We start from the raw sequence: 25,969 nt of genomic DNA, 5'->3' as shown, positions 1-25,969 counted from the left end.
GGTGAATTTTACTGTGTAACTGTTTAGAAGAAATGAAACACAAAAGGAATTCTGAAAAGTCAGGGAAGACAATTAGAAGAAAGAACCATTTCAACTTCTTTATCTTTTGTTTTATGCATTTAAGAATATGAAAGTAAGATACCTGTGTCTGGGGGGGGGGGGAAAGGCAAAAATCCTCAGTTGGAAATATGGAATTATTTACATTCACATGGCAACAGCAAGGTTGGTTTAAATTTTGTTTTTATATGATTTCAGATTATTATGTGGTTTTTATTAAATATTATTTGAATTTAGTCCTTTGGCTTATCTTTTTATTCTAAGACATACTTTATTTTCTGAGAAATCTTAGCTACCTAAACTACTAGGAGATTACTCATTCAAACTCTTATTTTTCCTTTTATGAAAGAAAAGGGAAACTTACATACCAGTAATTATGGTTGTAGTAGACCTTCTTCTTCTATAAAAACCCTATAAGACAAGATTCCACACAGCAAAAATTATAGTTCCACCTATCAGGGAGCTAGCAGGCAAACATGCTGAATCACAGGAGGTATGAATAGCCAGGCCTAACCAGTGACTTATAATGCAGACCAAAAATGCAACTGACTTAGAAGAGATTTATAAACATGTAGAAAAGACAAAGATTTTTGTAAGAGATGACTGGAAGAAGGTAGGATGGGAAAAGTAGAACGGTAACGACAAACACAATTACCAGTACGTAATTTTTCCTTGTCGTACTCCTCTCTCTTCCCATCCTACAAAACAATATTCCATACAGCAAGTGACTACAAGTATGACGAGTGTTGTAGAAGTACTGACTTCTGGGCATCCTGACAAATGCATCAGCCTTCTAAAATGCTGATAAACAAAGCCAGTACTCAACAGCACAGATTTAAATGAAGCTCTCACTGCTCAATTGGTAGCAGCACTTTTTAAAAAGACCATTAGCAAGAAATCATCAAGGGGACTTCTGTTTGCCTGAAAGCAGTTGGGCTTTGGTTTATGTGTGGGTGTTTTTGTTTTTTGTTTTGGTTTGGTTTTTTAACACCATGGTTAATCCGCTGGACAAATTAGAAAGTTTTACACTTTTATTTTTCTAATACAAATTAATTTTTAGCTATTTTAGCAATTTAAAATATTTTTTGATAAAAATAATTTCTCAAGCCTCCCAGTGAATTTGAAAGCAATTAACATTTTCAGGTCTGGTGCAAAAAGCCTTAGTCTCACTGAGTATCAATACTACTCAGACTTCCACTAAGTTAAGTTTTTTAGAAAAAAAAAATAAATTCCTTTTTACAAGGATAACTTCAAACTATCAAATCCTCTTCATCTGGACTGGAAATTCCTGCTTACACACAGGAATTAACTATCAAAACAAAGCTACCAGTCAGTGATTGGATTGACTGCTGCACGAGTGGACAATTTTAGAGACAAATTAGACTAAGATATCATTGAAGTGTCTTCAAGATTAAAGCTGGAAGGTGGAAGGTTCAACAACCAGCAAACACCTCTTTCATATAACTAAAAGAAATGAGAAGAAGCAAAAAAGACTACTTTTGCTGAAAGCAAAAAGAGAGATAAAATGCTGTCAAGCACTAAGAGAGGCCTGCACAACACTACAAATTATAAAGATGGAAATTAATCAAAGACGCTCTCTTAATAACACCATAGGCATAAGAAGTCAGCTGTCTGGATCCAAAGTAGTGTAGAGGTAGAAACCAAAGAGAGCATAACTTTAAAAGTATTCAGGTATTTCAAGAGGTAGCATAATTTTCCTGCTGCTACCTAAACATACGGTACACAGAGAAAAAAACCTTCACTCAGAAAACTATTTCCATCTTTATCACTTTCAGGTATATACCAAAATGACATCTGCAACTGTTGAGAGAATTATAAAGTCTAATGGCCTATAAAAAGAGTACGTGGCCCATCAGATAATCAGATGTGTGATTTATACTTGCTCTAATCTAATCTAATCTGTAGCGTTTACTAGATCACAGAAAGAAAATTCACTTTGTGCCTTCCTCATAATCTTTGCACATAAATATTAAATAGTAGGCAAGACAAAGTCATTTTAATCATCATACTTTTAACGGACTTTTAATATACTTCAGCTTGGGTCTCAAAAATGGAAGTTTCCCAAATCAACATTACCAACTCCTAGGCAAACTCAGGGTCTAGTTTCTCCCCTCATGTAACACTGCTTTTGATATACCATCATCATTTACAATTGAAATGGCCTCTTTGGAAATAAATTAATTTACAAGGAGTGTGCCATAATACTGGCATGTTAAAAAGGAATATTGTTACAGTGAAAAACCTTGTGCTGCAGTATTTGAAGTCTTGTAAAGAAACAAATATTACCTAATCCTTCAAGTAGTGATATTTCATTTTTATTCTCCTTTATATTGATCAAGCTACAAAAAAGATGACAAGGAGAAAACATGTAACAGAAAAAGGTGATGCTAAGATTATTTTGTTAAAAAACAGCTGAATCATCTCACGTGAGACAGTCTTCTGACTATAGTTGTGATAAAGAAAGCACAAAGAACGATGAATTGATTATATGAGACAGGCGCCTTTACAAAAATGGTGTTTAGTATCAAGATCCACATCTAAATGTGATAGAGAAGGAATAAGATGAAACCTCTCAGTGACCATCAGCCCAGCAGAAACAGTCAGCTCAGAATTCTGCTTCCAACTGTATATATTACACTTATTAAGGAATGTTGTTCAATATCCTTAAGAGGGAAGGGGGGGGGGGGGGGGGGGGGGAGAGCAGAAAGGGTAGAGAGGGGAGGGGGAGGAGGAGGGAGAGAGAGAAGGGGGTTAAAAAAAAAAAAAAAGGCATCCCTATGGGCTTTTAGACAATGATTCCTTTGTCCGACCTGGGATTTCAATGTTGCTTTTTTATATCTTGCAAACACACAGGCTTTCTTGGTTGTTTTGTTTTGTTTGTGTCCCCCCCGCCCTGATAGTCAGTGTAGCTAAAATATCTGACACAGGCAGAGTCTTTTCTCATCCCACTTGGATATACTTCAAAACTGTCTGGACATAGTGGTATGAAGTTTTACCACAACAAACACTGCCATACCAGGCTGAGATGAAACAAACCCATTCCTCAGCATCCATTATTCTACCACTATACATTTCCCATGCATGATGGGCTTGTGTTGAGGGTCATGTAAAGGTCTGTATATGCATATGCAAAGAGTACACATCCGTCGATCACATGGTGAGTAGTCAAGAAATCAGATATTCCTATGTGAAACTGTTTGGGACTGGGATGTTTAAAAACTAGACTGATCTTTGAAATGGATGGGGAAGATAACATGCATAAGAATGAAGTCTGGAAGTGGGAAAATAAGACCAAACAGAAGACTGAAACGAACAGACTTATTTTCAGAGAAGTTCCAGCAACAGCTTTAAGAGTTTATTAAAAACACCAACTGACATAATAAAGAAGAAAGCATTGTTTAAAATTGATAAAAGAAGGCTCTTATAAAAAGCCTCTTCGAATTCATGAGGAAAAGCAGAAAATACAAAGATTCTGAATCAAAGATAAGAGAGATGAATCAAGTCCAGTGAATTCAAAGCAGCAAAAAACGATGTTTCTGAGCACTCCCGTGATACTTACGCTCAAAAATAGTTACAGCACTACTGGAACCTGAGATCCACACGAAAGGAAAGCACAAGAGAAACGATTGTAGAAAATAAGAGGGGCTTGGGACTTCAGGGTATTATGCCCACTATTTGAAAGGGAAGAGAGATCATGAGGAAAAGGGAGGATCCTACATCTACAAGTACTTACAGTTTGATGGAGGGAGAGAAAGACTAAGCAGTCCCTAAGGACTCGTCTCTAAGGAAACAAGGACAGCTAAGGGTCCCATTCCACTAATGGACAGTTGGCTACATCAGAATTTCAGAAGGACTTTTTAAACTATATCCCACAGAGGGGATACAGATGAAGACAGGAAAAGCTATCTAGATTGTCCTAAAAGATAAAATATATTGACCCTGTGCAGACTAGGAACTGCAGTATTAGTAGCGAATTTCTTTTTATTGGTCTGATTTTTTCCTCTACCTCCCTCTCGTCCTTCTTCTTTACTTCTTTCCTTCTTCCTTCTGAGATACATTAAAAGGAAAAAAGGGAGACATAAGATTAAAAACACACGTACCTAAAAAGCAAGGATTAAGAAAGGATTCACCATTCCTAGTAAGAGGTAAAAATGACTAAGAAAAAAAAGTAGAGTCTGGCTATATATTTTTACCCCCTGTGATTCATGAACGTTATGCCTACTAGCTTCCTGGTAGTTGGAGCCATTACGCTTGCTGTATGGAATTTTGTCTTGTAGGATGGGAGGACAGTGGATATGAAACTGACAACCCTCAAAAAGTTCTAATTTTACCTTAAATAAAAATACTTAAAAATATCTCCAAGTTTACATTCTATATATGATCCCTAGCTATAGGGACTAACGCAACATTGACAGATGGGAAACACTGAGATAACATAATACAAAGTAGCAAAATTAAATTGGCAGTTGTATGAAAATCGTATCTTCTTAAAATGCTTTTCAGAATGAACATCGGTAATTATGGTAGGTCCAAATAAATTTTGATAATGTCAATAGCGATTTCACAGCTCCTGTAATATTCCAATAAAAAATTTTTACTTTCTTCCAAAGAATACAAAATGGACTTGACTTTGCTCCGATTTTGAGGGACTCTCACCCTTTGAATCTCATGCATCTTTAATGGACTGTAAAAGGCTGGTGCTGCACCATTTTAAATCCACATCCATCTTAATTAAGCAGTTCAGTTACTAACTTCTTGGTAAAACAGTAATTGCATCAGCTAATTTTGTCCTTAGAACCAACTGCCTATATAGCAGCATATCTGAGCAAATGCAAAAAAAGCAATATATTTTAATATTTAAGGAAATGAAACTTACTTCCGAAGTTTGCCTTCAACCATCCATTTATCTCTCCTTAAGTTTGACATATAATCAATGTTTTTATCTATTTCACTGTCAAAGACAAAATAATCCATTAACTGTGAACATACATATCTTCTTCTGACAGACATTTATGTACTTTGCCTCAAAGAACTATCTTGGAGAAATGTTTAAAATTCAAAATAAATAATTTTAAAGATAGGTAATTCCAATACTATGACTGCCAGGTAGCTTACTGCTGTACCTGTGTCAGTCAGTCTTTATTTACAGTATCATATAAGATTTCTTTCCATAAGAAGCATGTCATTCAAAGAATCTGACGTTTTTTAACATAGTTCTAATTCAGTGTTTAGTCTTCAGATGCATTTGTCACAAAGCATCCAGCCCTGCACTGAAAACAGTTATCCATGGTACATCTGTGGTATTCTACCGAGGGACCATGTGATCTACAAACAGTCCCTTTTCACTGAAGAAACTGAAGAACTAAAAAAAGTGCTTCAGTACAGTGACCGTCTGCGAGCCCACTTCTGAGACTTCTCAGCCTCAACAACTTAGCAGGTTGCAACTGTTTCTATGATGAAAACACAGAAACAAGTTCTGAATGATCATTTCTACAAATCTGACTTAAGTTGGCCATCTGTAACAAGATAAAGTTTCTTATTATGGTGAATTTGATTAATACACGTGAACTCTCTTGCACAGCAATTGCACTGCCCACTTCTATTTTTCAACTTTGGAAAACATGAAGCAACTCTTTCATTCTTGCGTTACACAACTCTGATTCACTTATACAGCACACTATATCAAAACCAGCAGAATTGACCGTGAAACAAAACAGCACTCAATTAGGTGGCAAAAGACTTTACCACAAAAAGAAAGTATGCAGAGGTATAGTATCCCAAAGATTGGCGTTTCCTAAGTTTTTATTGCATGTTGTTCGGTTTTAAAATGTTGCTTAAAACAGAGGGGTTTTTTAATTATGAAATGCCATACATTACTGACCACAAATGAAATACACACTTTCTTGAATCACTACCATGATAAATCAGGCCTGCCACCTCAGCTTATGATCCGTTTTTAAGTATTTGGCCAAAAGAGGTCTTAAACAAAATGAAAAGGGGAAAACAGAGTACTGCAGAAGCCTTACAGAACTCTTAAATTATTCCCTAGAGTATATAGCAAATTTCTTTGTAACCAACCTCATCTTGTACTCCAAAAATAGCAAGTGAAATTTTGGTGTAAGCTTTGAAAACAAACTTAGAGACCAAACATGGAAAAGTTCTACTCATCCATCATATCAGAAGCACATAAATGTAAGAAGCAGTAACGCAGCAAATTTCAGTTTAATTATATCAAGAACCCTCCTGTAACAGAACACAGTGTATACAGTATTTTTGAATAACGTTTTTATAATGTAAAAATAACAGACCTGTTTGGGAAAAATCTTACCTTACTACACTTTTGCTGCATGCTAACTCATTGACAAGAAAAGCAAGTACTGATGCTTTCTGAGCTGGAGTATGTGCCTGAAAAGCTTTTGTCTTCAAGCTCTCTGTCAGCTCAGTTTGCCCACAGTGAGCCTCCATGAATATCTGCAGAATCTCAGACACATTATCTCGATTGATACCAACATTCAATAAGTGTTCCCCAAGAATTGTTTTAGCCTAAAAAGAATAAAGATGTTTTGAACAACACATTTAAAAATACTATTTTCCTCTGCAGACTATATTATTGTTTATAAAACAGTGGGGTGGGTTTGTTTGCATTGTTACATAAGGACTTTAATCCGGATTTTTCTTTAAAACTATACAAATGTAAATCTTGACTGGAGTAACAAATGGGAATGTTTTCACCTCTAAGTTTTTAAGAACAGAGATTTTATTAATATTAATGAAATAGGTTAAATGAAAAAAGACATGGTCCAAGTAGAATTTGATAAATACTGTTTTGTACAACCGTGCTATGTAGAGTTCTAGAGTAGAGAAGACCTATGTTGGCTTGAAAAGGAATGATAATAAGAAAGAGAATCATAAATGAATCAGGGTTTTGATGAAGTGACAGAGAGAGGAGAGTTTGGAGAGTAAAAATGACGGGGGGGTGGGAGGCAGAAACATGGACACATACGTGATACTGCCCTACAAGTGGTCTAAATAAAAATGGAAAAGGGTATAAAAAATGTCCAGAAATATGTGACTTCTGGAAAATGGGAAGGCTGACAGGGCACAGAAAATCCTTGAGTAACATTAGAGCAGTAGCAGCAAAGAAAAGAATTAGGAAAGATAATAGAAATCTCAATCAGAGATGTGTCAAAGATTATGAAGAATGCATTCATAAATATGGGTGTTTACTATGGATTTTCCACCCCACCCCACCCCTTTTTTTTTTTACCTTGTATCCTGTAACAAGCCCTGGATCACAAACAGCTGCAGAGACAAGCTTTACAAGCAAGTCTTGTACTTCTCCCATGCTGTCCCCTATGTTTAGTAAACCGTCCTGAAGAATGCTCAGGGAAGGGACATCCACATTCACATCAAAGCCAAGAACTTTACCAAAGTTACACAGGAACTGCACTACCATGAGACAATCTGAAAATGTGCTTCCATCAAGAACAAGGCCTGGGATGCGAGGCAACTCTGGCAGAGGCTGAAAAGTAAAGAAAAACAAGGAAAGACTCAGTAGTGTATTTCAAAAGAAAACTCTTTTGATACTAGCTAGGGAAATTGGCTGATACTTCTGTATGACCTACAGCATGACAATGCTAGAAAGTAAAGGCTATAGAGAATCTGCCCCCCCATGCCCATCCCGTAAATTTACTTTAAACTTGAAGTACATTTACCTTTTCACATTATAGGAATCAAGAGATTAATAAATACTTACTTTTTGGGCAGGAGACACTCTCAGGCTATATTCTGGTATATTGGAATACTATAAAAGGTGATGTAAAAATATTTGGGAGACATAGGGAGGGGAATTATCTGGAACACAGAGAGTTTGAATCTGAGGTATGTCAATTCCTGAAGGACAAGAACGAAGAACACAGAAGACTGGGAGAGTAAATTTTTTGAGTAACAGGTTGGAATTGTACATATGAGAAAAGCTCAATCTAGTGCATATGTGCTGAGACATGATGCATATTCCTGCTGTAAAAATAACTCAGTAATTGCTTTTTTTTGAAGGAAACATGCAGTGCTTTTTGGGAAGCAGGCCACTTTTAAACAAAATGCTTTTAATTAACTAAACATATGCTAGTTTACTGTTTGTACTAACATGTATTTGTATATATTTCAAATAGTTATCAAATTATCTAGACCAAAATTTGAAGACTTTGGGAGTAGCTGCAAGAAAGTTATTGCCACAGTGGCAAAATAAAGAAAGAAAAGGCAAGAGAAGAAGTTTACATTACTATGATTACCTTCTGGTCTGCCAAGCACATATCCTCATTAGGCTTCTTTAGTTCCTTTGCTATTTCTAATTCCAATCTTCGCTGTTCCAGTTTACGTTCTTTATTTAATCGTTTTTCATCACGTTTCTCTTGCTTTAACCGCTCTTTCTCCTTAAACAGAATTGAAAGAGCAGAAAACAATCCCCACGTATTATACTTACAATGGAGCAATCTAAGAATTTGAAAAGCCCTACTTATGTAATCTTAATAATTACCACAGCAGTTATGGAACCTGCATTCAAGTAGAGGTGAGGGGGAAACTACAGAAATAGAATAAAACTACCGAATTTGTGAGCAAATCTGAGATTCGCTTTTTTCTCTCCTGTCCACATGGAAATGGGTTTTGAGTATGTTCACACTGAGACTCTTTGGATTATCATTTCAAAAAGACGACTGAGTGAAAATATGGTAAAGAACTGCCATACATGCAAGACATCTGATTTTAAAGGCCCTGCTTTAACATAGTTAAAGTATCATCAGTATCATCAATATGCATCTGCTAGAGCAGAGAAAGCAGTAGTTGGGAAGACCTCTCTGGACAAGAGATGGTTTAAAAATTCCCATAATACATGAAGTAGATATAGATAGCTTATAAAACACAACCTGTCTTTTCAACCCACATAGTTCTGGCCTTCAATCACCATGCACTAAGCATGCAATCTGAAAATTGAACAGTCATTAATATCTTATTCTTTACAACAAGAACATCAAGTGAGAAGCCAAGCATCTATTATTTTTCTCTTCCAGCACCCTCTACATTGATGTTACATAGACTACTGTACTAACTCTAACTTGCCAAGACTGACTGTGGATCTTCAATTGCCTTTCCCATCCCTGACTCCGGGGGTTCTGCTATCACATGCCCAGTGTTGATACACCTACACAACTGATTACATACCTTTGTGCAACTGATACCAACCGCAAAACATTGAGTAAGAATGTATGGAATCTGCCATATACCAGTGCTACCTCTTTAGATCACAGAACTGCGTGCATATACACAAACGTGTGTGTGTGATGACCTAAGAATCTGACACAATATGAAATTGAAGACACTATATACACTTTTCACCTGTGAACATGGAAGGGCTGAACAACCAAGCTAAGATGATTCATATTATTTAGAATCACTCCCCATTACTCTGTCAGTTTAAGAGATCACTCTGGTCTCTTCAGTTTACTGCTACCAAATTTTGATTAATTGAGAGTATGGGCTATCACTGCAAGTCAGAACTCAGCTGCATTTGTAGAATGTCATGAACTGCTGACTTTGCTGTATAGTTCTGTCAGGCCCCCATGACTTTTTACTCTTTCTTTTCATTCTGAGTACTACTAGATCACTGGTGATAACTGTGGCTAAACACTATGACTGCATAGAGCAGTTGATAATGACCACTACTACTACTACAGTCTTTAGTGGATTTTAGGCAAGATAGAGATCAGAGTTGGACACAAAGAACATGTTTGGACCAGCAATCTTACGCTGGTAGAAAAAAGCAGTCACGTAGACAACTACCCATCTGCCCAGCGGCTGCTTCACAGCCGTGTAAGCAGCCTCTTTATTAACAACACAGGCACTCATATCTGTGATGACTTCATAAGGGGCATGCTGCTTATTCACGTTTTTCTCCATTTACCAGCATACATCTTGTACGGAAAAATCACAATACACTAAAGCAGCACACAAAATCAGTAACCTTACTTTAAAATGGAAAACACTCCCTGGCTGGTTTAAATGGTTCACTGCATTTTATCTTAAACTATGTCAAGGTCTCAAAACCAATTGGCATTTCCTGAAACTTGTTCTTGGCAACTGGAAACATTCAATGTCAGAAGAAAACAAGATAAGTACATACAGGTATTTAAGTGGCAACATATTAATTGGCAGTTATGATTAGAAATGCCATCCTTAACCATGCTAAGTTTCATTAACATATTTAGAGATTACTTTTACTGTCTACAATAAACATCTACTATTCTATTTCTATTACAGTAAGAATATAACTACAGCACTGGATCAGACTACACAACCATTTAGCCTGGCATCCCGATTGCCAACAGTGCATCAGGTGCTTAGTGTATCATATTCCTCTACTCAGTGATGATGAGACTGTATCTGGAAGAGTGTCCAGTTTTGAGCCCTCCATCTCAAGAAGGATTTGGAGAACATGGAGAGGTTAAAACCGTTTTTAAAATGGTACGTAATGGTTTTCTGAAATCCGACCTATCCCTTATTTATGTCTGCTGTGGAAAAACTATCTTCGGAATATTCAGCTCTTAGTAGCTTTATTTGCACAACTGTAACTGTCACTACTTACCAGGATAATATAGGTCAGAAACAGATTCCAGATTTTAGTTTAGGAATATTATTACCTCAAAAACTGCCATTATTTTTCTTTCCAGTTTGTACTGAGATACTACTAGGAAGATCAGAAACAACTTAATCTTTTCCCCCCCCTCTAAGTAAAGTATATAAAGTTCCTTAACTTGTGGTAAGTAATCATTTGAACTACGAAAAACATTTACATTTTGCAGTACTTCAAACAGAATACTTTAATTCAGTTGCCCAAACACCCAATTTAATGGTACAGAATATTTATTTAATCTTTAGCATTAATACTCATAATAAGCAAGTGTTATTAGGTCTTTCTGTGATATACTAGATTTATATAAATGAAATCAATCACCATAATAAGCACTCATCAAAAGGAAAAGGCAGCTATTTTGAAAGTAGTCTAATTTTCAGAAACAGAACAAAAAAATCTAGATGTTTAAGATTATCAGCATCAAAAGAAACCTGAAATTTTAGAAAGTGAAATCTATCAGTTTTTTACTATCAGCTTAATGTCGTTGGGTTCAAAAAAAGAAAACAAGTAAATAACTAGATTCAGAGGTGAACAAAGTAAAATGACTGCACACAAAATGATGCATACACATTTAGAACTTTAGGCTTCTCTATCTCTTGGTTCAGAATTTCTGACGTATTTTTAGTAAAACAAAATGAGAAATGAAGCATCTATCTTCTGGAGCACAGCAATACTTTCTACTGAAGTTGAAAAAATAAAATTATTAGGGCACAATAATCCTGTTTGCTTGGTTTTGTCATGGTCCAAATCTATAAACGTCTACAAAATCCACAAGTTCTAAGAAGCCTGGACTGGAATAAGATGTGTATTTTTACCCCTGGATCACACTGAGGAAAACCTGTTGAGCGAGTCTTACGAGTCAGTATGATGAAGTTCTTACTTTTATGAAAGAATCACTGAGGATGGAAGGGACCTCTTGAGAACATCCAAGTCCCCATCCTCATGTGTGTCCTGTCGCTGCCATCGCACCCACCCCCCAGCAGGATCAGCCACAGCAGGCTGCACCTCCACAAGCTACCAGGGCAATCTGTGCCAGTGTTCAACCATCGCCTTCAAAGTAAAAATGTCTTCCTTAAGTTGAACAGAATTTCCTGGACTTCAGTTTGTGCCTATTGCTTCTTGTCCTGACACTGCCATGTATACAAATGAAATCATACATACAGGTACATCAAAGTCACTCTTCTACAGTTCACTGCAGAATGAAACTATGAAAACTTCAAAACTCTCAGAGGTTAATACTTACTTCTGCTTTTTTACGTGCTTCCATGGCTTTCATAAGCATCATATGTTGTCTTCTCCTTTCTCGTTCCTATTGAAGCAGGTAAGATTAGAACAAAACTGATCCACATTTTCAAATCAGTAAAAAAGCTGAGTAACAAATTTAGCATTAATAGACAAGTCACAGTAAATACTAAATATAGGACAAGAATGGCCACGTCTGTGCATGTTTTAGTTCAGGTTTAGAAAGCAAATACAAGAACAATCAAAAGCAAAAAGGTAAAGCAATGAACATGGAGACAGTGTAAAAAAGAAGCATACAGATTTACTTATGGTCAGTTGTGATGCTCCTTCATAAGCTGGCAGAACAAAAAGCATAATGGTTGGCTGGAACAGGTCAGTTACCTTACATCTGCTATTACAGAACTTGCAATTTACTTCTTCAGTAGCCAATTCAGCAGAAATTTTAAACTCGTCATTTTCAAACATTGCAAATATTAACATTTTTGTAACCAAGCAACAAATTAATGATTAATTTTCTCAGCTCTAGATCAGTTTTAATCAAGCTAGTGGTGGTGAATATACATACGCAACAACACTTGCATTTGCTGATGCCTGTCCCTCAATAAATTATGTCAGTAACTTCCAGTGCATTAAGGAGCTGTATTTTAGAGCATTAAGTATGGATGTTTTGCCTTAAAAGCTGTAGAGTAGATCTTGGCCCCAGTAAAGGCTATGAGAATTTTATCATCTAATTCAGTGAGGCTATGATTACATTCTAATGTTTCACTGTATACCTATAACATCGTGTATTTACCACCAACTCAAAAATCATTTCCTTAGTACCTTACAAACTTAGGAAAGACATCATCCTGATTTCTAAAATAGGTTAATTCAAAACTGTATTTAAAATGTCTGGATTCAGTCCCAGTGAATGGGACAAGGCTTGCAAAATTATATCCAAGTGACAACCTCTTAATTTTGCATTAATTAATACTTGATTTTATATAGTAGTCCAATTTATATTGAGACATCAGTATCATAGATTTCTGGTGAAAAACCTTATTTATTTATGTATTGCCATGTTCAATTTATACACACGCTCCAGACGTGTCTTTTTTTTTTTTCCTTAACATACAAGACAAGCAGATGTATGCAATGCACTGCGCTGTAAAGCCATGCAGCAGTATGTAATATGACAGCAGCCAGTGCTACATTTTATGCATTGCTATGACAACCATATCACAACCAAATCACAATGCGGTGTTAGATGTACAAAAATAAACATACCCATACCATATCTAGTCTATGCCTCTCCAACTCCTGGTAGAAAGAGTTGGCACAACATTATGAAACAGAAATCACAAAGTCATAAAACCACTTCATATTCCCCAAAAGACCCCAATACCAAAGCAAAGCAACAAATCATAAGGTGAAAGAAAATTTGTGCAGGAATCAAACCCAGAAATTTTAAAAGGGTGTGTTTTGAAGATTTCCCCCCGCCCCGCCCCCAACCCCATACAGCTTAAATAGTAGTTTTCACAACTGGCATTCTATTTGGTCAACCAAATGTATACCAACCTGGTGTTTCAGAAGAACAGCTTGCTGCCTTCGCATCTCTTTTTCCTTAAACAAAAGGACAAAAATGTATTCAAAATATCTACCAAAATTTACTTATCAAGTTGTATATTTTTGCCACACTAAAACAGCGCATCTGAATTAAATTCCTACTTCCCTGCCAGCTATAAACTGACCACACAGAAATACACATAGGACACATGACAGCAAGTCTACTGAGTTGGGAGTTCCACGTTAAAATACACCAAGAATGCCAAAGCAGTAATAGAAATACATATATAAACTGTATTTTCCAACATCTGTAAAAGCATTCTATAGTCTTCTAGATATACAGCCTAGAAAAAAACTACACTGTTGAGAAGCAACAAAGTTTTTTGATATAGTTTGCTTAAACGAATATTGGGAATCATGTCACTGCACCAGCATTTTACGTTATTCAAACCAAGCATCACATAAGCAAAACTCGTGGTAATGGCACATAAAAAAATACTGTTGCTTGTATATATTCATGTGTGCATGTATGGAAGTATGTATGCGTGTTTATGTGTCACAGATACACAAACTTCTCTCTGCGTATGCTTCATATATTTATATAAACATATGTACGTTATTCATATGCCATCTCTATTTACAGTTTCATTATCAATTAATATTCTTCCAAATTTACTGCTTTTATACACCAACATGTATTATGCACAATAACACAGTTCTTGTTTTCAGAGCTCCTCTATACGAACCTTTATTCGTTTTTCAGCCTCCAATAATTTGGCATTTGCTGCTTCTTCCTTCTTCTTCTTTTTCGCCTGTGCATGAAAAACAAGCCATACAATAGCACCATCACAACTTGAAAATAATCGGACTACAAAATAAAGTTACATGCCTTTAAAAGTTCAAAACATCATCACATGTTGTGTACATTGCAACAGACTTTTTTCTCCAATGCAGCTTTCATAATCAATTCAAAAGTCATTTACTTTCTAAAAATTGCACTAGAATTTCAAGTCTCACTCAAAATTGCTTCACCTGGCTATTATGACTAAAAAAGTTAAGTATAACACAGAAACAATAAAATATAAATGGCAAGGAGAGTAACATTAATTTCTCCATGAATGAAAACTGGAAAACTAACAATCTATTTGCTAGTATACTATCTAATTAGTATATAATACCAGTATATTCTAGCATTCATACAAACTTAGTATTTCAAATCCACTACACTTCATACAGAGCAGTACATGATACTGCTTTAACATCCCATTACTGAAAACTTGTTTTCTTACAACAGAACAGTTACACTGTTAACTTTAGCAAAAAAAGACTATTTGTGTAGAAAGTCAGGAACTCCAGTGAACATTTGCAAGATTTGAGTTGAAGTTACTACAGATTTTTTTTAAGAAAAGTATTTGAAGACAGGCTTTTGAACTAGCCTTTGGAAGTCCATGTTGTTAGAACTGGTATATTTAGTTACATTACTAACTGCATGTGTGACTTATAACATTCTTCAAAATGGCAAAACAAAAATTATATTTGAGCCACTATTTTTACCTCTAAAATCTGCTGAGCTCGAAGTTCTTTCTCCATTCTGATTTGCTGGATTCGCTTGATTTTCTCCTACAAGGGGAAGAAAGTTATTTATTAGGAGGGGAAAAACAAAAACAAAAACAAAACCACAACAATATGGAGAAAGTAAATTTACTTTTACATTTTAAAAAATTACCAAGTTTATACAAATATACTTTTTGCTATCAGGTCTCACACCCATTGTAGTCAATTGTTCCCAAGTAACAATGCATGTTTAGAATTTTTACTAGCATTAGATGTCTGGTATATCCCTGAAGGAACCAACACTTAGTTATTCATAGGTGTTCATGTTTAAGTTGTCATACTATTTTATTTTTTTTTCTAAACAGCTTTAAGGGGACCAGAATAATGACAATATAAATTCTGTCAAGCCACTGTTTTCTGCTTTGGTTCTAGCAGCCTTTCAAGTTCATTACAGCACCACGGGCAACACGGAGAATCTGAGTACAGTGAAACCCACAGCACCTACTCTGTCACCCAGTAATAGTCACCTACATACAACTTGGATAAAATAGTCACAGTTACGTTCATTTCAGTTTCTCCAGATTTTTAAAGCATTCAGGTAACTGATGATGAGTTTGGATACCATAATATGTAGTTTAAGGGACTGAGTTTTATACATGCTGAAGAGTGAAATAACAAAAACAGTAACTGAAACAGCAGCCAGAGGCAGTACAACACAACTCGGCATGTTTCATCATGGTAAGAAGAAAATGATCAAGCTAAGCACTCCACAGATGGATACTGTGTAACCATATTCAAACTTACTCTTTTCCAGGAATTAGCTCCTAAAATCTGAAGTCTTATTACACTGATACTGAAATGCAATCATTGAAAATTTTGGGATGATTAGTTCACATTTCCTGTGCTGTGTGGGTTTCGTCTGTTAAACAGTAATAAACCCCACTCTCATATTAAAAATTTTGTAGCACATTATTTGAGGTTTATTATCTCAAAAAAGCTGCTTAAGCCACAGTGACTAGGAAAGGATCATTATGAAGAGAAGTGTTGCAATATATTCAGCTGGACTTGATGTAAAGTTTTAACAGCAAGACCCAGACCACGGAAAAGCCCTGCAAGCTGGGAGGCCTAAATCAGAAGCCTGAAATGGAGCTCAGTGCTATTCTCTGGAACAGCAGATGTTTTCCCCAACAGTGAGAGGAAAGCCCATATGTATGGAAGATGTTGATTGTGAGATGGTCTGAGACTCTAGAAAATTTACTACTCTAAAATTTTACCTTCTAGAGAACACAGTGACACATGAACTTTCTCAGGAGAAAACTAAAACTAAAACAAAACCTCTAAGAAAAGATAGTATAAAATATTTAACAGAAAAGGAGCAATCACATAAGAGAAAGACACACAGAATTTCCTGAAGAATAGAGCTCCAGTACAAGATGACCTCATGAGGTCTTACAAACTTCAGGCAAATCTTAACAGCTCCTTAAACTACTGAGAAGTCCAGCATAAGACTACGTTTATCCAGAAAATTACTTCAGAGGCACTGTTTATACAGTATTAAAGTTTTATTTTCAACATGCAAAGATCACAGCATGCACATTAAGTCTCTATTATCCCCCATTATACTTTACAAACAAATCCGTACAAAAGTTGAAATTATGTACTACACTCTCAGTTCCACAAAGGCTAGAGTTAATACGGAACAAACATTTCAGTAGAGATCAGAGTAAAGAAATGTCTCAGTGAAAAAGTATTCTACACATTGGAATCATGAAAATTTTATCAGTTTATACGTCAAGAAAAAATATGATGATGATAAACAAGGTCTGTATTTGATGTATTTGCTTATTAAGCAATTCTTGCTCCCTGCAACACATAAGAATGTAAGGACCACTTTATAATCATAGGGTGATGTGAATGGATACAAGTCCAATGCTCTTTAAAAAAAAAAAAGAGTAGTCTGCCTTATTTGCCCTTTAACAAGTATGTGTTACCTTCAGAAGTGGGAAGTTGGAAGCTTGGAACTCCACAACCTCCCTGGGCCACCCATTCCCATTCTCAGTCACCCTCGTGGTGACAAAGCGTTTCCTGATGTTCAGAGGGAACCTCCTGTGTTTCTGTCTGTGCCGGTGCCTCTGGTCCTGTCACTGGACACCTCCAAAGAGAGCCCGGCCCCGTCCTCTTTGCACCCTCCCTCCAGGTATTTATACACATTGGTGAATCCTCCTGAGCCTTCTCTTCTCCAGGCTGCACAGTCCCAGCTCTCTCAGACCTTTCTAGATGGTAAAGTGACAACTTCTAGCCCATTGTCTACTATACTGAGCACTTTCTTCATGAAAAAATATGCATACCAGGCAAGGATTTTTATCTGTTCCTGGCACACTTAAGGCAGTCTACAGTTAACGCTGATTTTGGTTAACCGCTATAAAAAGAAAAACTGTATTATGGTTTTAATATCTGGATTTCAAAGATGTGCTAAGGTCTTTACATTTTTACTGGCTTTTTATCTGGTTTTATAGTATTTCGAAGTGGTGCAACAGTGAAATCACACAAAGACACTGAGATGCTGGAGCATGTCCAAAGAAGGGCAATGAAACTGCTGATGGGTCTAGAGAACAAGTCTTACAAGGAGCAGTTGAGGGACTGGGGTTTTTTAGCCCGCAAAAAAGGAGGCTAAGAGGAGAGCTTATTGCTCTCTACAACTACCTGGAAGGAGGTTGTAGCAAGGTGGGTGCTGGTCTCTTCTCCCAGGTAACCAGTGATAGGATGAGAAGAAACAGCCTCAGGTTGAGCTAGGGGAGATTTAGATTTGATATTAGGAAAAATTTCTTCACTGAAAGTGTTGTCAAGCATTGGAACAGGCTGCCCAGCAAAGTGGTTGAGTCACCACCCCTGGAGGTATTTAAAAAGACACATAGATATGGTGCTTAAGGACATGGTTTAGTGGTGGACTTGGCAGTGTTAGGTTAACTCTTGGACTCAATCTTAAAGGTCCTTTCCAATGTAAACTATCCTATGATTCTATTATTTCACCCTAATTAATTGTTCTCTGAGATTAAAAAACACAAACAAAGTAAATCAAATACAGACATGTTCTTGTTTGCTAATTTCTGAATCTGAATGTTAGATGTGAAGCTTCTATAGAGACCTAAATGCAACTCAGCTGCAAAATGAAATTATTCAGAGCCTAATACAACAGGTTGAAAAGGTATAACTAGAGCTCAAAAAATTGTAACTACACCATCTTTAGAAAAAACCTGAAATATAAATAGAAATCAATCTTGAGACTACAGTGAAGACACTGCACTACTGAGTAAACATTTTCCCTGCAACAGACTTCAGCTTTATCCTATATGAAAGGCATGCGTTATTTTAAATCAGGAAGTTAATGACATGTCCCAAGAAGCCGATCAAGTAAATGCAGTGGAAGTCAAACCTGGAATCCTCTCTTCCCCTGTCCAACTTCAAAATTTTATTTAGAGCTAAAAATACACACTACATTACAAAGTAACATATCAACTGCAAATATTTTTATTTCATGGAAATTTCAGTAAAAGTTTCTATCACAAATAAAAGGCATTGGTTTTAATAGTAAACATTTATCCTTTCCATCTCCATATATCCCTTTAATTTAAGCCTCTATAAATGCTACTATAATAAGATTATTAACATTGAACATAAAACAGTTACTTCAAGCAATATTTAGACATGCTTTTTACAAAAATAATTAAATGTACTACCTGTACTATGCATACACACACTAATTCAATAGTAGTCCAGGTTGGATTGCTCTACCAAAGTCAACTCGTCCTACTTTTAGAAGGTTCTATATACTTACTCTCTGTCACTGTAAGAGGGTAAAAACCTAAAGCAATACTGGTACTGAACACACATGCAAAAAAATGTCTTTTCACCAAAAGCTAAAAAAACTTGTCCTTCAGCTGTTAACAGATGAAGTATTTAATTTCTGAACTCTGCAGTAAGTTTCATACCAAACAGAACCACTACAAAAAAAAAACAACCATGCAAATATATTTCTGGATGCAAATTATTCCCTTCTAAAAAATTTCAGATTCCCAACATTGATAACTTTTCACTAATATGCTAAAATCAGTTGTTAAAAAATTTAAAAGCCTGCTTCCGTAAGTAGCTTCATTTCGTATAGTTTATGTAGGCTCATTTTATTGGAAGAATTTGCTAGGGCAATATTTCACGATACTTTTATGTTTGAAGACATGTACTAACTCAGTGGCATACTGAGATACTACCCTTTGCACACAGCCTAAAACCACTGACAGGCAACCAGAATCACTGAAGAAGTTAATTACACTACTCCAGTATTTACATAAACAGATATAACACTGCTTGTTTTCACAGAACCAAATAGAGGAAGACTGCATCACTCTACTTTTGTAGCAGTTTTTTCATTTCTTACTGATATTGGCAAGTAATTACATATGTCAGGCGGATTAAATCAACACAGACAATATTGGGATGTCCTGACAACACAAACTATAGAGTTTATAATTTTGAATAACATAAGCTGTGTGCTATTTAAAATTAGATTTAAAACATTAACTTTGTCAGCATACTTAATAATTTACTAAATAATTAAAATGTCCCTAGTTCACTAATTCAAAACATAATTTAAACAGCTTATTTAGCAATCACACAAAGTTTACCTGCTGCTTCATTATCTTTATCTGCTCCTTTTGCTTTCGCTTTTCTTCAGCTGCCATAATAGCTAACAAAAAAAAGCAAACAAAATATTAATATCAGCAGAACATGACAAGAGATAGCTAGCTTTTCATTAATACTTTTCAAAATAATCTGCTAGCATGCACAAACTTTCACAAGTAATACTTACCTTGCTGTTTTTTTGCTTCTTTGGCAGCTCGAGCTTGTTCCTGCTTCTGGAGTTTTCTCAGTAGCTTTATTTGTGCTGCTTGCCTAGCTATTTCTGTCACAAGAAGAAAATATGAAGTTCATAAAAACAGTACTATCCAACAATAAAGATATAGCTCATATTCCAGACATTTGCATGAGGTAAAGATAGAGAACACAGTGGATTTGTTTTGCACATGTTTATCTTGACAACTTTTCACTATCAACTAACTTTAGTGGTATCTCATGTATCAGTGACTACATCAACAGCGCAAATGAACATGGACTCTTCCCATATAAAAGAAAACACTATTTTTGGAGGAAAAATTTACCTATTAAGTGACATCGGGCCAATGATCCTGCTTCATTGGCAAACTGATTTCTTCTTTCTTTTTAAAGCATAAAACATTTGCCTCAGAGTACTAAATCAACATTTTACTCACAAAGCATGGAATTACTGTTTTCCTTAAAAATCATCTCGTGTAACTATCTAATCCTTTTTTAACAATGCAGTTGTTAAACAATGCAGTAGGAAGGGTTTTCTGGAGGTTGAATTCAGCTTGCTATTCAAATGACTGAGGTCCAGGACCTCTTTGATAGCATTCTCCAAAATATTTCCTGCTTCTTGTACAATGACGAAGACACCGACAGACATATGGAAAACCTGTGTATAGAGATGATGCTGCATATAGCAAGGGTAGTTTAAATAGCTACACACCAACAGGGAAGCCTTCAGGGCCAAGGAGAAATCTTACAGAAAAGTAGTTACACCTTAATTTAAATAGAACTAGTAGGTGGAAATCAGAATTTACATTATAGAGGAGAATTTAAACTATGAACTACGAAAGGGCCAACAGACGTAAACAAACGCTTAGTCTGAATTGACACAATCCATCAGGATGACGTAGTTAATGTTCAGCATGCATTTGAAAAGGACAGATGGGAAAAACACCTATAATGCAAAAAACAGGCACGACAAATCAGACCACCTGTATTTCCATTCAACTAATATGTGCTGTATTGAGCAAAATTTAAGTACTTCTAAACCAAGCCAAGAAAATCTAAGAAGAAATTAGGGTAACTAGAATTCTTGGAATCAAATGATAACCCAGATGTAATGGACATCTCACAGACATAGGACGGGTAATTAATAATATGTGGTATTGCCAGGTATCAATGTTATAGGAATGTCAGAGTAAGATATACAAGCAAAAGACAAGCTTTCTATGCAAAGTGCAGCATCAAGTCATATAGCATAAAAGCAACAAATGAAGAGACATCTCTGTAGCCCATTTGGTGGAACCATAAAAAAAAAAAACTGTACAAAAGCAGTCTTCAAGCATGCATACTTCAAGTGAGCAACCTAGAAGCAGTTAAAAAAATGTATACTTCTCCAGGTAAACACTGAGCCACTTTTAAAAAAGGAAAAACGTAGTCCATATGCAGCTCTTCAGGAGGCCATCACAGGAAAATGGTGAGCATGTAAAATTGAAAAGCTTGTTCAGATAAGAACAGAAAAGCGTACGACATGCCAAGTACATGACAGAGACACAGAGTAAGCTGAAAAATCTAAAAGAACACTAAGTTGAAACCATAGATGCACTGGTCTGGGTGTTTACCATATTATTAACAATAGCCACTGTGTCACAGGATTGGTGACTTATCAGCAAAAATAGGAGCTCTAGCAGAAGTCTTGGAAACTGCAGATTAGTTAGTCTGATTTTCTTTTCCTGTTGAGGTGGTAGTATCTTATTGTGTGTCTTATAAATACTCACTCAGTACATTATAAAACACCATCAGCCCAGACAGTCGGCATGGCTTCTACAAAGGGAAATTCTGCCTAATTTTGTGTTTCGATGAGAGTTGCAGTAACAGGGAGATAAAGAGAACCTAATGGACATAACGTATTTGGAATTTCAGAAAGTATTTGACTAGGTTCTAAGTCAAACATTATAAATAAAACTAAGCTGTTATATCACTGAAGGAAAGCTTCACAGACTGAAAGCTCTTTAAATGATAGCAGGCAAAGGGCAGAGATCAGCAGTCACCTTTTGTCATGAAGAAAGTTAGTAAAAGTTTACTTCACAAATGCATACTAGAACCAGCTTTGTTTAATCTTTTTTCATCAGTGAAACCTATAAAGGGGACTGCAAAGTTAAATCCCAAAATGTGAAGATATTAAACATTCTGAAAAATCCAAAGCTGTGCTGATAGCAAGGAACTCTGGAAGAACCCTGCAAAACAATGGGCAAAGCTAGCAGAGGAGCTTAATCACAGGCAAATGTAAGGTAATACACTTAAAGAAACACTGAAATTAGAGGACACATAAGAGAATCAAAAGGATGGAACAACTACCTTCTGAGAAAAGACTAAAAATAGATGGGCTCTTCAGTTTGGAGAGGAGACAACTACCAGAGAGGATCAGGGTCTGCAAAGTTATCAAGGTGATGTATAACATCAACTGGAGAACTGTTATTCTCCAAACCCTGCAATAATAGAACTAGGGAACACCCACTGGGTAACAGAAGATCACCTTTTTTTTAAAATGGAAATGGCCCAGTAGTTAGCAGACTTCTGGAACTTGTCGCCACAGGAGACTTCTAGAGCAAACATTCTCAGGAGGTTAAAAAACAAACAGGCTAATTCATAGGCAAGAGTTTCATAAACTGAAAATAAATGGAGCAAGAAAAATTGTGATCTACATCACTCATAAAACACCTCAGTATGCCACAGTGCATGTATGAGGAAATAAATGGACCAAGAAGTGATCAGGTTCACATCCTTTCTCCAAGCGGCATCTACTAGGATGATTACTGGAGACAGAGCTCTGCACTAGATGAACCCCTGGGCTGAGCCACTAATACATTGCTTATTTCTTCATGAGTGGGGAAAAAAGCAGCAACGTAGGTAGGAACATACATAATATCAAACGTATGTTCTGAATCTTCTTGTATACATAGAACATATGGGTTTGGTCATTTTATTAAAAGCTAGTGTGTGGTGGGAAATAAGACATAGGAGAGTGCTCCTAAATACTTCCCCCCCACCCCTTAGTGACCAGTATAGGGGAAGAGAAGATACAAAGTAAAGCAAAATGGCTTACTGACTAGGGCTTACCTTTTCCCACTGAGAAAAAAAGACTTCCAGAATCAGTTACAGTCTCCCAACAATAAATGCACAGCCTTCCAGCAAATGCTATGCTGATTCAGTTGTACTGCATTCAGCTCAGGGGCCCCCAACAGCAGAAGGACCCGGAGCTGCTCGAGCGGGGCCAGAGGAGGCCACGGAGATGCTGGGGGGGCTGGAGCAGCTCCCCTGGGGGGCCGGGCTGAGAGAGTTGGGGGGGTTCAGCCTGGAGAAGAGAAGGCTCCGGGGAGCCCTTCGAGCGGCCTCCCAGGGCTTAAAGGGGGGGCAGGAGAGGTGGGGGGGGACTCTGGGTCAGGGGGTGGGGATGGGACGAGGGGGGACGGTTTTGCACCGAAAAAGGGCAGATTTAGGTGAGCTCTGAGGCAGAAATCCTTCCCTGTGCGGGGGGGGAGGCGCTGGCCCTGGGTGCCCAGAGCAGCTGTGGGTGCCCCCTCCCTGGAAGGGTTCAAGGCCAGGTTGGACGGGGCTGGGAGCCCCCTGGGCTGGGGGAAGGGGGCCCTGCCCGGGGCAGGGGGGGGCACTGGGGGGGCTTCAAGATCCCTTCCTACCCAAACAGTCTGGGATTCAGCAGTTGACAGAGTTTCCTAATTCTCAGACTGAACAAAAGGCGTTGGTTACCTTAACACACAGGGAAAACAGCTGGGCAACACTACAAGACATGTCGTATACAACAGTATTTCTAAAATGCCTTCTCTCTGTCCGTGTGTTCAAAGCACCTTAAGTATATCTATACAGAAGAGTATTCTTTGCAGGCAACAAAGGAAAAAGATGCAAAGAACCGCACTAAGGTGGATATTAAAGGCACATGTACTGTTAGCAAGGCCATTATGCAAAACACAAGGTAGCTACCCAAACACATCCACAGTCAGCACATGAAATTATGGTTATGTCTTAAATTAAAACAAACATCCTGATACGTGGGCAGTAAGAACTTTTTGTATTGCATTAGAAGTATTCAGAAAACATGATACAGTTATGGACTAAAGAACTGAAATTCAGAAGTCATGTACCTGATGTTTATTTGAAACCAGGTCGTCATGCTTTTGAAATATAGTAGTACTTGATACCATGAAAGTTCTACTGTCAACACCGGTACTACTTATTCTACTTATTACAGTATCCTATTCAACCTTATGGGTATTTAAATCTTGTCACTATGAGGGATTTCACAAAAGAAGTATTTTCCCTGGAACAGCCAAAAGCTTCACATAAATGTTAACTTCAGTGGTTCTCAATTTCAATTTAAATTTCTAGATCCACTGTTGTTTGCGCTGATACAGGAGAAAACAAAGACCGTTAATTTCTGCCAATTTAATCAGATTACTGAATGTCTGCTTTTTTAAATGTTACAAGCCAAAATAAAGTAACTAGAGAGTAAGCTCTTACATGCGCATTTATACACACACTTCTTCCTTTGAATCATATACATTTACTGACCTTGAAAAAGGCTTCAATAAAAGCATGTGACATATTTCCAAAATAAAACGTTGTATACTAATATCCTAGTGAAATATATCACTCCTCTTTAGAAAAATCATTAACTCTGTTTTTACGGATACCATCTATTCATGAAAACAGTAACATACTTCTTACCTTGAGCCTGAAGCTTCCTCAAAAGCTTTGCATCAGCACTGTCTAGAAATTCAGTGCTACCAACATTTGGAGGTCGGCCTTTGCGTCGTCTCATTCTTGACTCCTCTCTTGAGTGCTGTCTGTCTGGATTTGGTGGTCTTCCTCTACGCCCCTCCATAGCTCTGATACGGGGAATGACTTCCTCTTCCTTCAGAAGACACCACTGCACACCCTTTTAATTGACACATTTCACAGGCAAGTATTATAAACACAGATTAAAAAAAAAAAAAAAAAAAAAAAGGAAAAATAAATCTAAGACACTTAAGAACATGAACAGCGATATCCTGGTTTGTGGGTTTTTTTCCAGATAAGTTATATATATAAAATATGTGAGAGCTGTGATGCATTATTAGGGTAGTACAATGTTTGACAATACACAGAAGCTATATATTGAGATCTTTTCACCACACACTTTTGTAAATTGTACTACTATACCAAGACTTTGAAGAGTATTCAGTGACATACACAGTTATTACCTAGCAGGTATGCCATCTAGCAGGTTATTTTTAACTATTTCTTACAAAATCACTTATTGCTCAACCCTTTTTAAAAGGCAAAATAGATTCTTCCTTATTATATAAACTCAAAAATAACTACTCTGCTTTCACATAATCCACTGCTCAACATGAATGAAAACATGTGTCAAGCTATGAGTCACATCTTCCAAATGTCAGTGTTTACAGAAATTTTGACATACATAACAAGCAAATGCAGTGGTGTATTTTCAAATACTGCTTTCTGGGGTGTTGTAGATATCAACAACTGAGTTGAAAAAAACACAAACTCATTTTAATCCTGAAGCTTTGTTCAGTACAATTTAGTTCTCCCCTCATCCACTGCAAGAAAATTAATTTCTGCACCAACTTGAAGCAGTCAAAAATTTGTAGCTTTTAAGATTCCATCCATCTGAAGTAAATGTTATGTTAACTATAAAGTATACAGCAATACATTCGACCTGTTATATATATATACACAAAACTATTACTACTGCTTTTTTGTGGAATCTGAAAAAGAAATACTGCAATACTTTGTTAATACAAATACCCAAGTTACTCCTCACATAGAAATAGCTTTACTTTAACTGATAAAAAGTAGAGTTTATTGCATCCACCGAGCAGAACAGGAGCACGATCTATCTGATTCTGTTTGACTGAACATGAGCATTTCAACATTGTAACATCTTTTACCATTATCCTAATTTTT

General features: G+C 36.6%; 1 protein-coding gene across 15 annotated transcripts in view; it reads right to left on the bottom strand.

The window, feature by feature from the left end:
• BAZ2B (bromodomain adjacent to zinc finger domain 2B) overlaps nucleotides 1–25,969 on the bottom strand; it is a 163,601-nt gene that overhangs the window by 19,563 nt on the left and 118,069 nt on the right. For 8 of the 15 annotated variants that reach the window (XM_042783818.1, XM_042783805.1, XM_042783813.1 and 5 more), the window contains 12 exons: nucleotides 24,728–24,938; nucleotides 19,971–20,063; nucleotides 19,786–19,847; nucleotides 15,107–15,172; nucleotides 14,299–14,364; nucleotides 13,565–13,609; nucleotides 13,274–13,306; nucleotides 12,009–12,074; nucleotides 8,370–8,510; nucleotides 7,346–7,600; nucleotides 6,407–6,621; nucleotides 4,955–5,029 (listed from right to left, as the gene is read on the bottom strand). In XM_042783818.1, coding sequence (XP_042639752.1) covers nucleotides 4,955–5,029; nucleotides 6,407–6,621; nucleotides 7,346–7,600; nucleotides 8,370–8,510; nucleotides 12,009–12,074; nucleotides 13,274–13,306; nucleotides 13,565–13,609; nucleotides 14,299–14,364; nucleotides 15,107–15,172; nucleotides 19,786–19,847; nucleotides 19,971–20,063; nucleotides 24,728–24,938 — 1,328 coding nt within the window. The remainder of the gene's footprint in view (nucleotides 1–4,954; nucleotides 5,030–6,406; nucleotides 6,622–7,345; nucleotides 7,601–8,369; nucleotides 8,511–12,008; nucleotides 12,075–13,273; nucleotides 13,307–13,564; nucleotides 13,610–14,298; nucleotides 14,365–15,106; nucleotides 15,173–19,785; nucleotides 19,848–19,970; nucleotides 20,064–24,727; nucleotides 24,939–25,969) is intronic. The other 7 variants (XM_042783808.1, XM_042783809.1, XM_042783814.1 and 4 more) reach the window with 2 other exon arrangements.

The sequence above is a fragment of the Tyto alba genome, unplaced genomic scaffold, assembly GCF_018691265.1.
Source record: "Tyto alba isolate M040663 unplaced genomic scaffold, T.alba_DEE_v4.0 Super-Scaffold_7, whole genome shotgun sequence".
NCBI lineage: Eukaryota > Metazoa > Chordata > Aves > Strigiformes > Tytonidae > Tyto > Tyto alba.
This window is presented reverse-complemented; position numbering and strand designations above follow the sequence as displayed.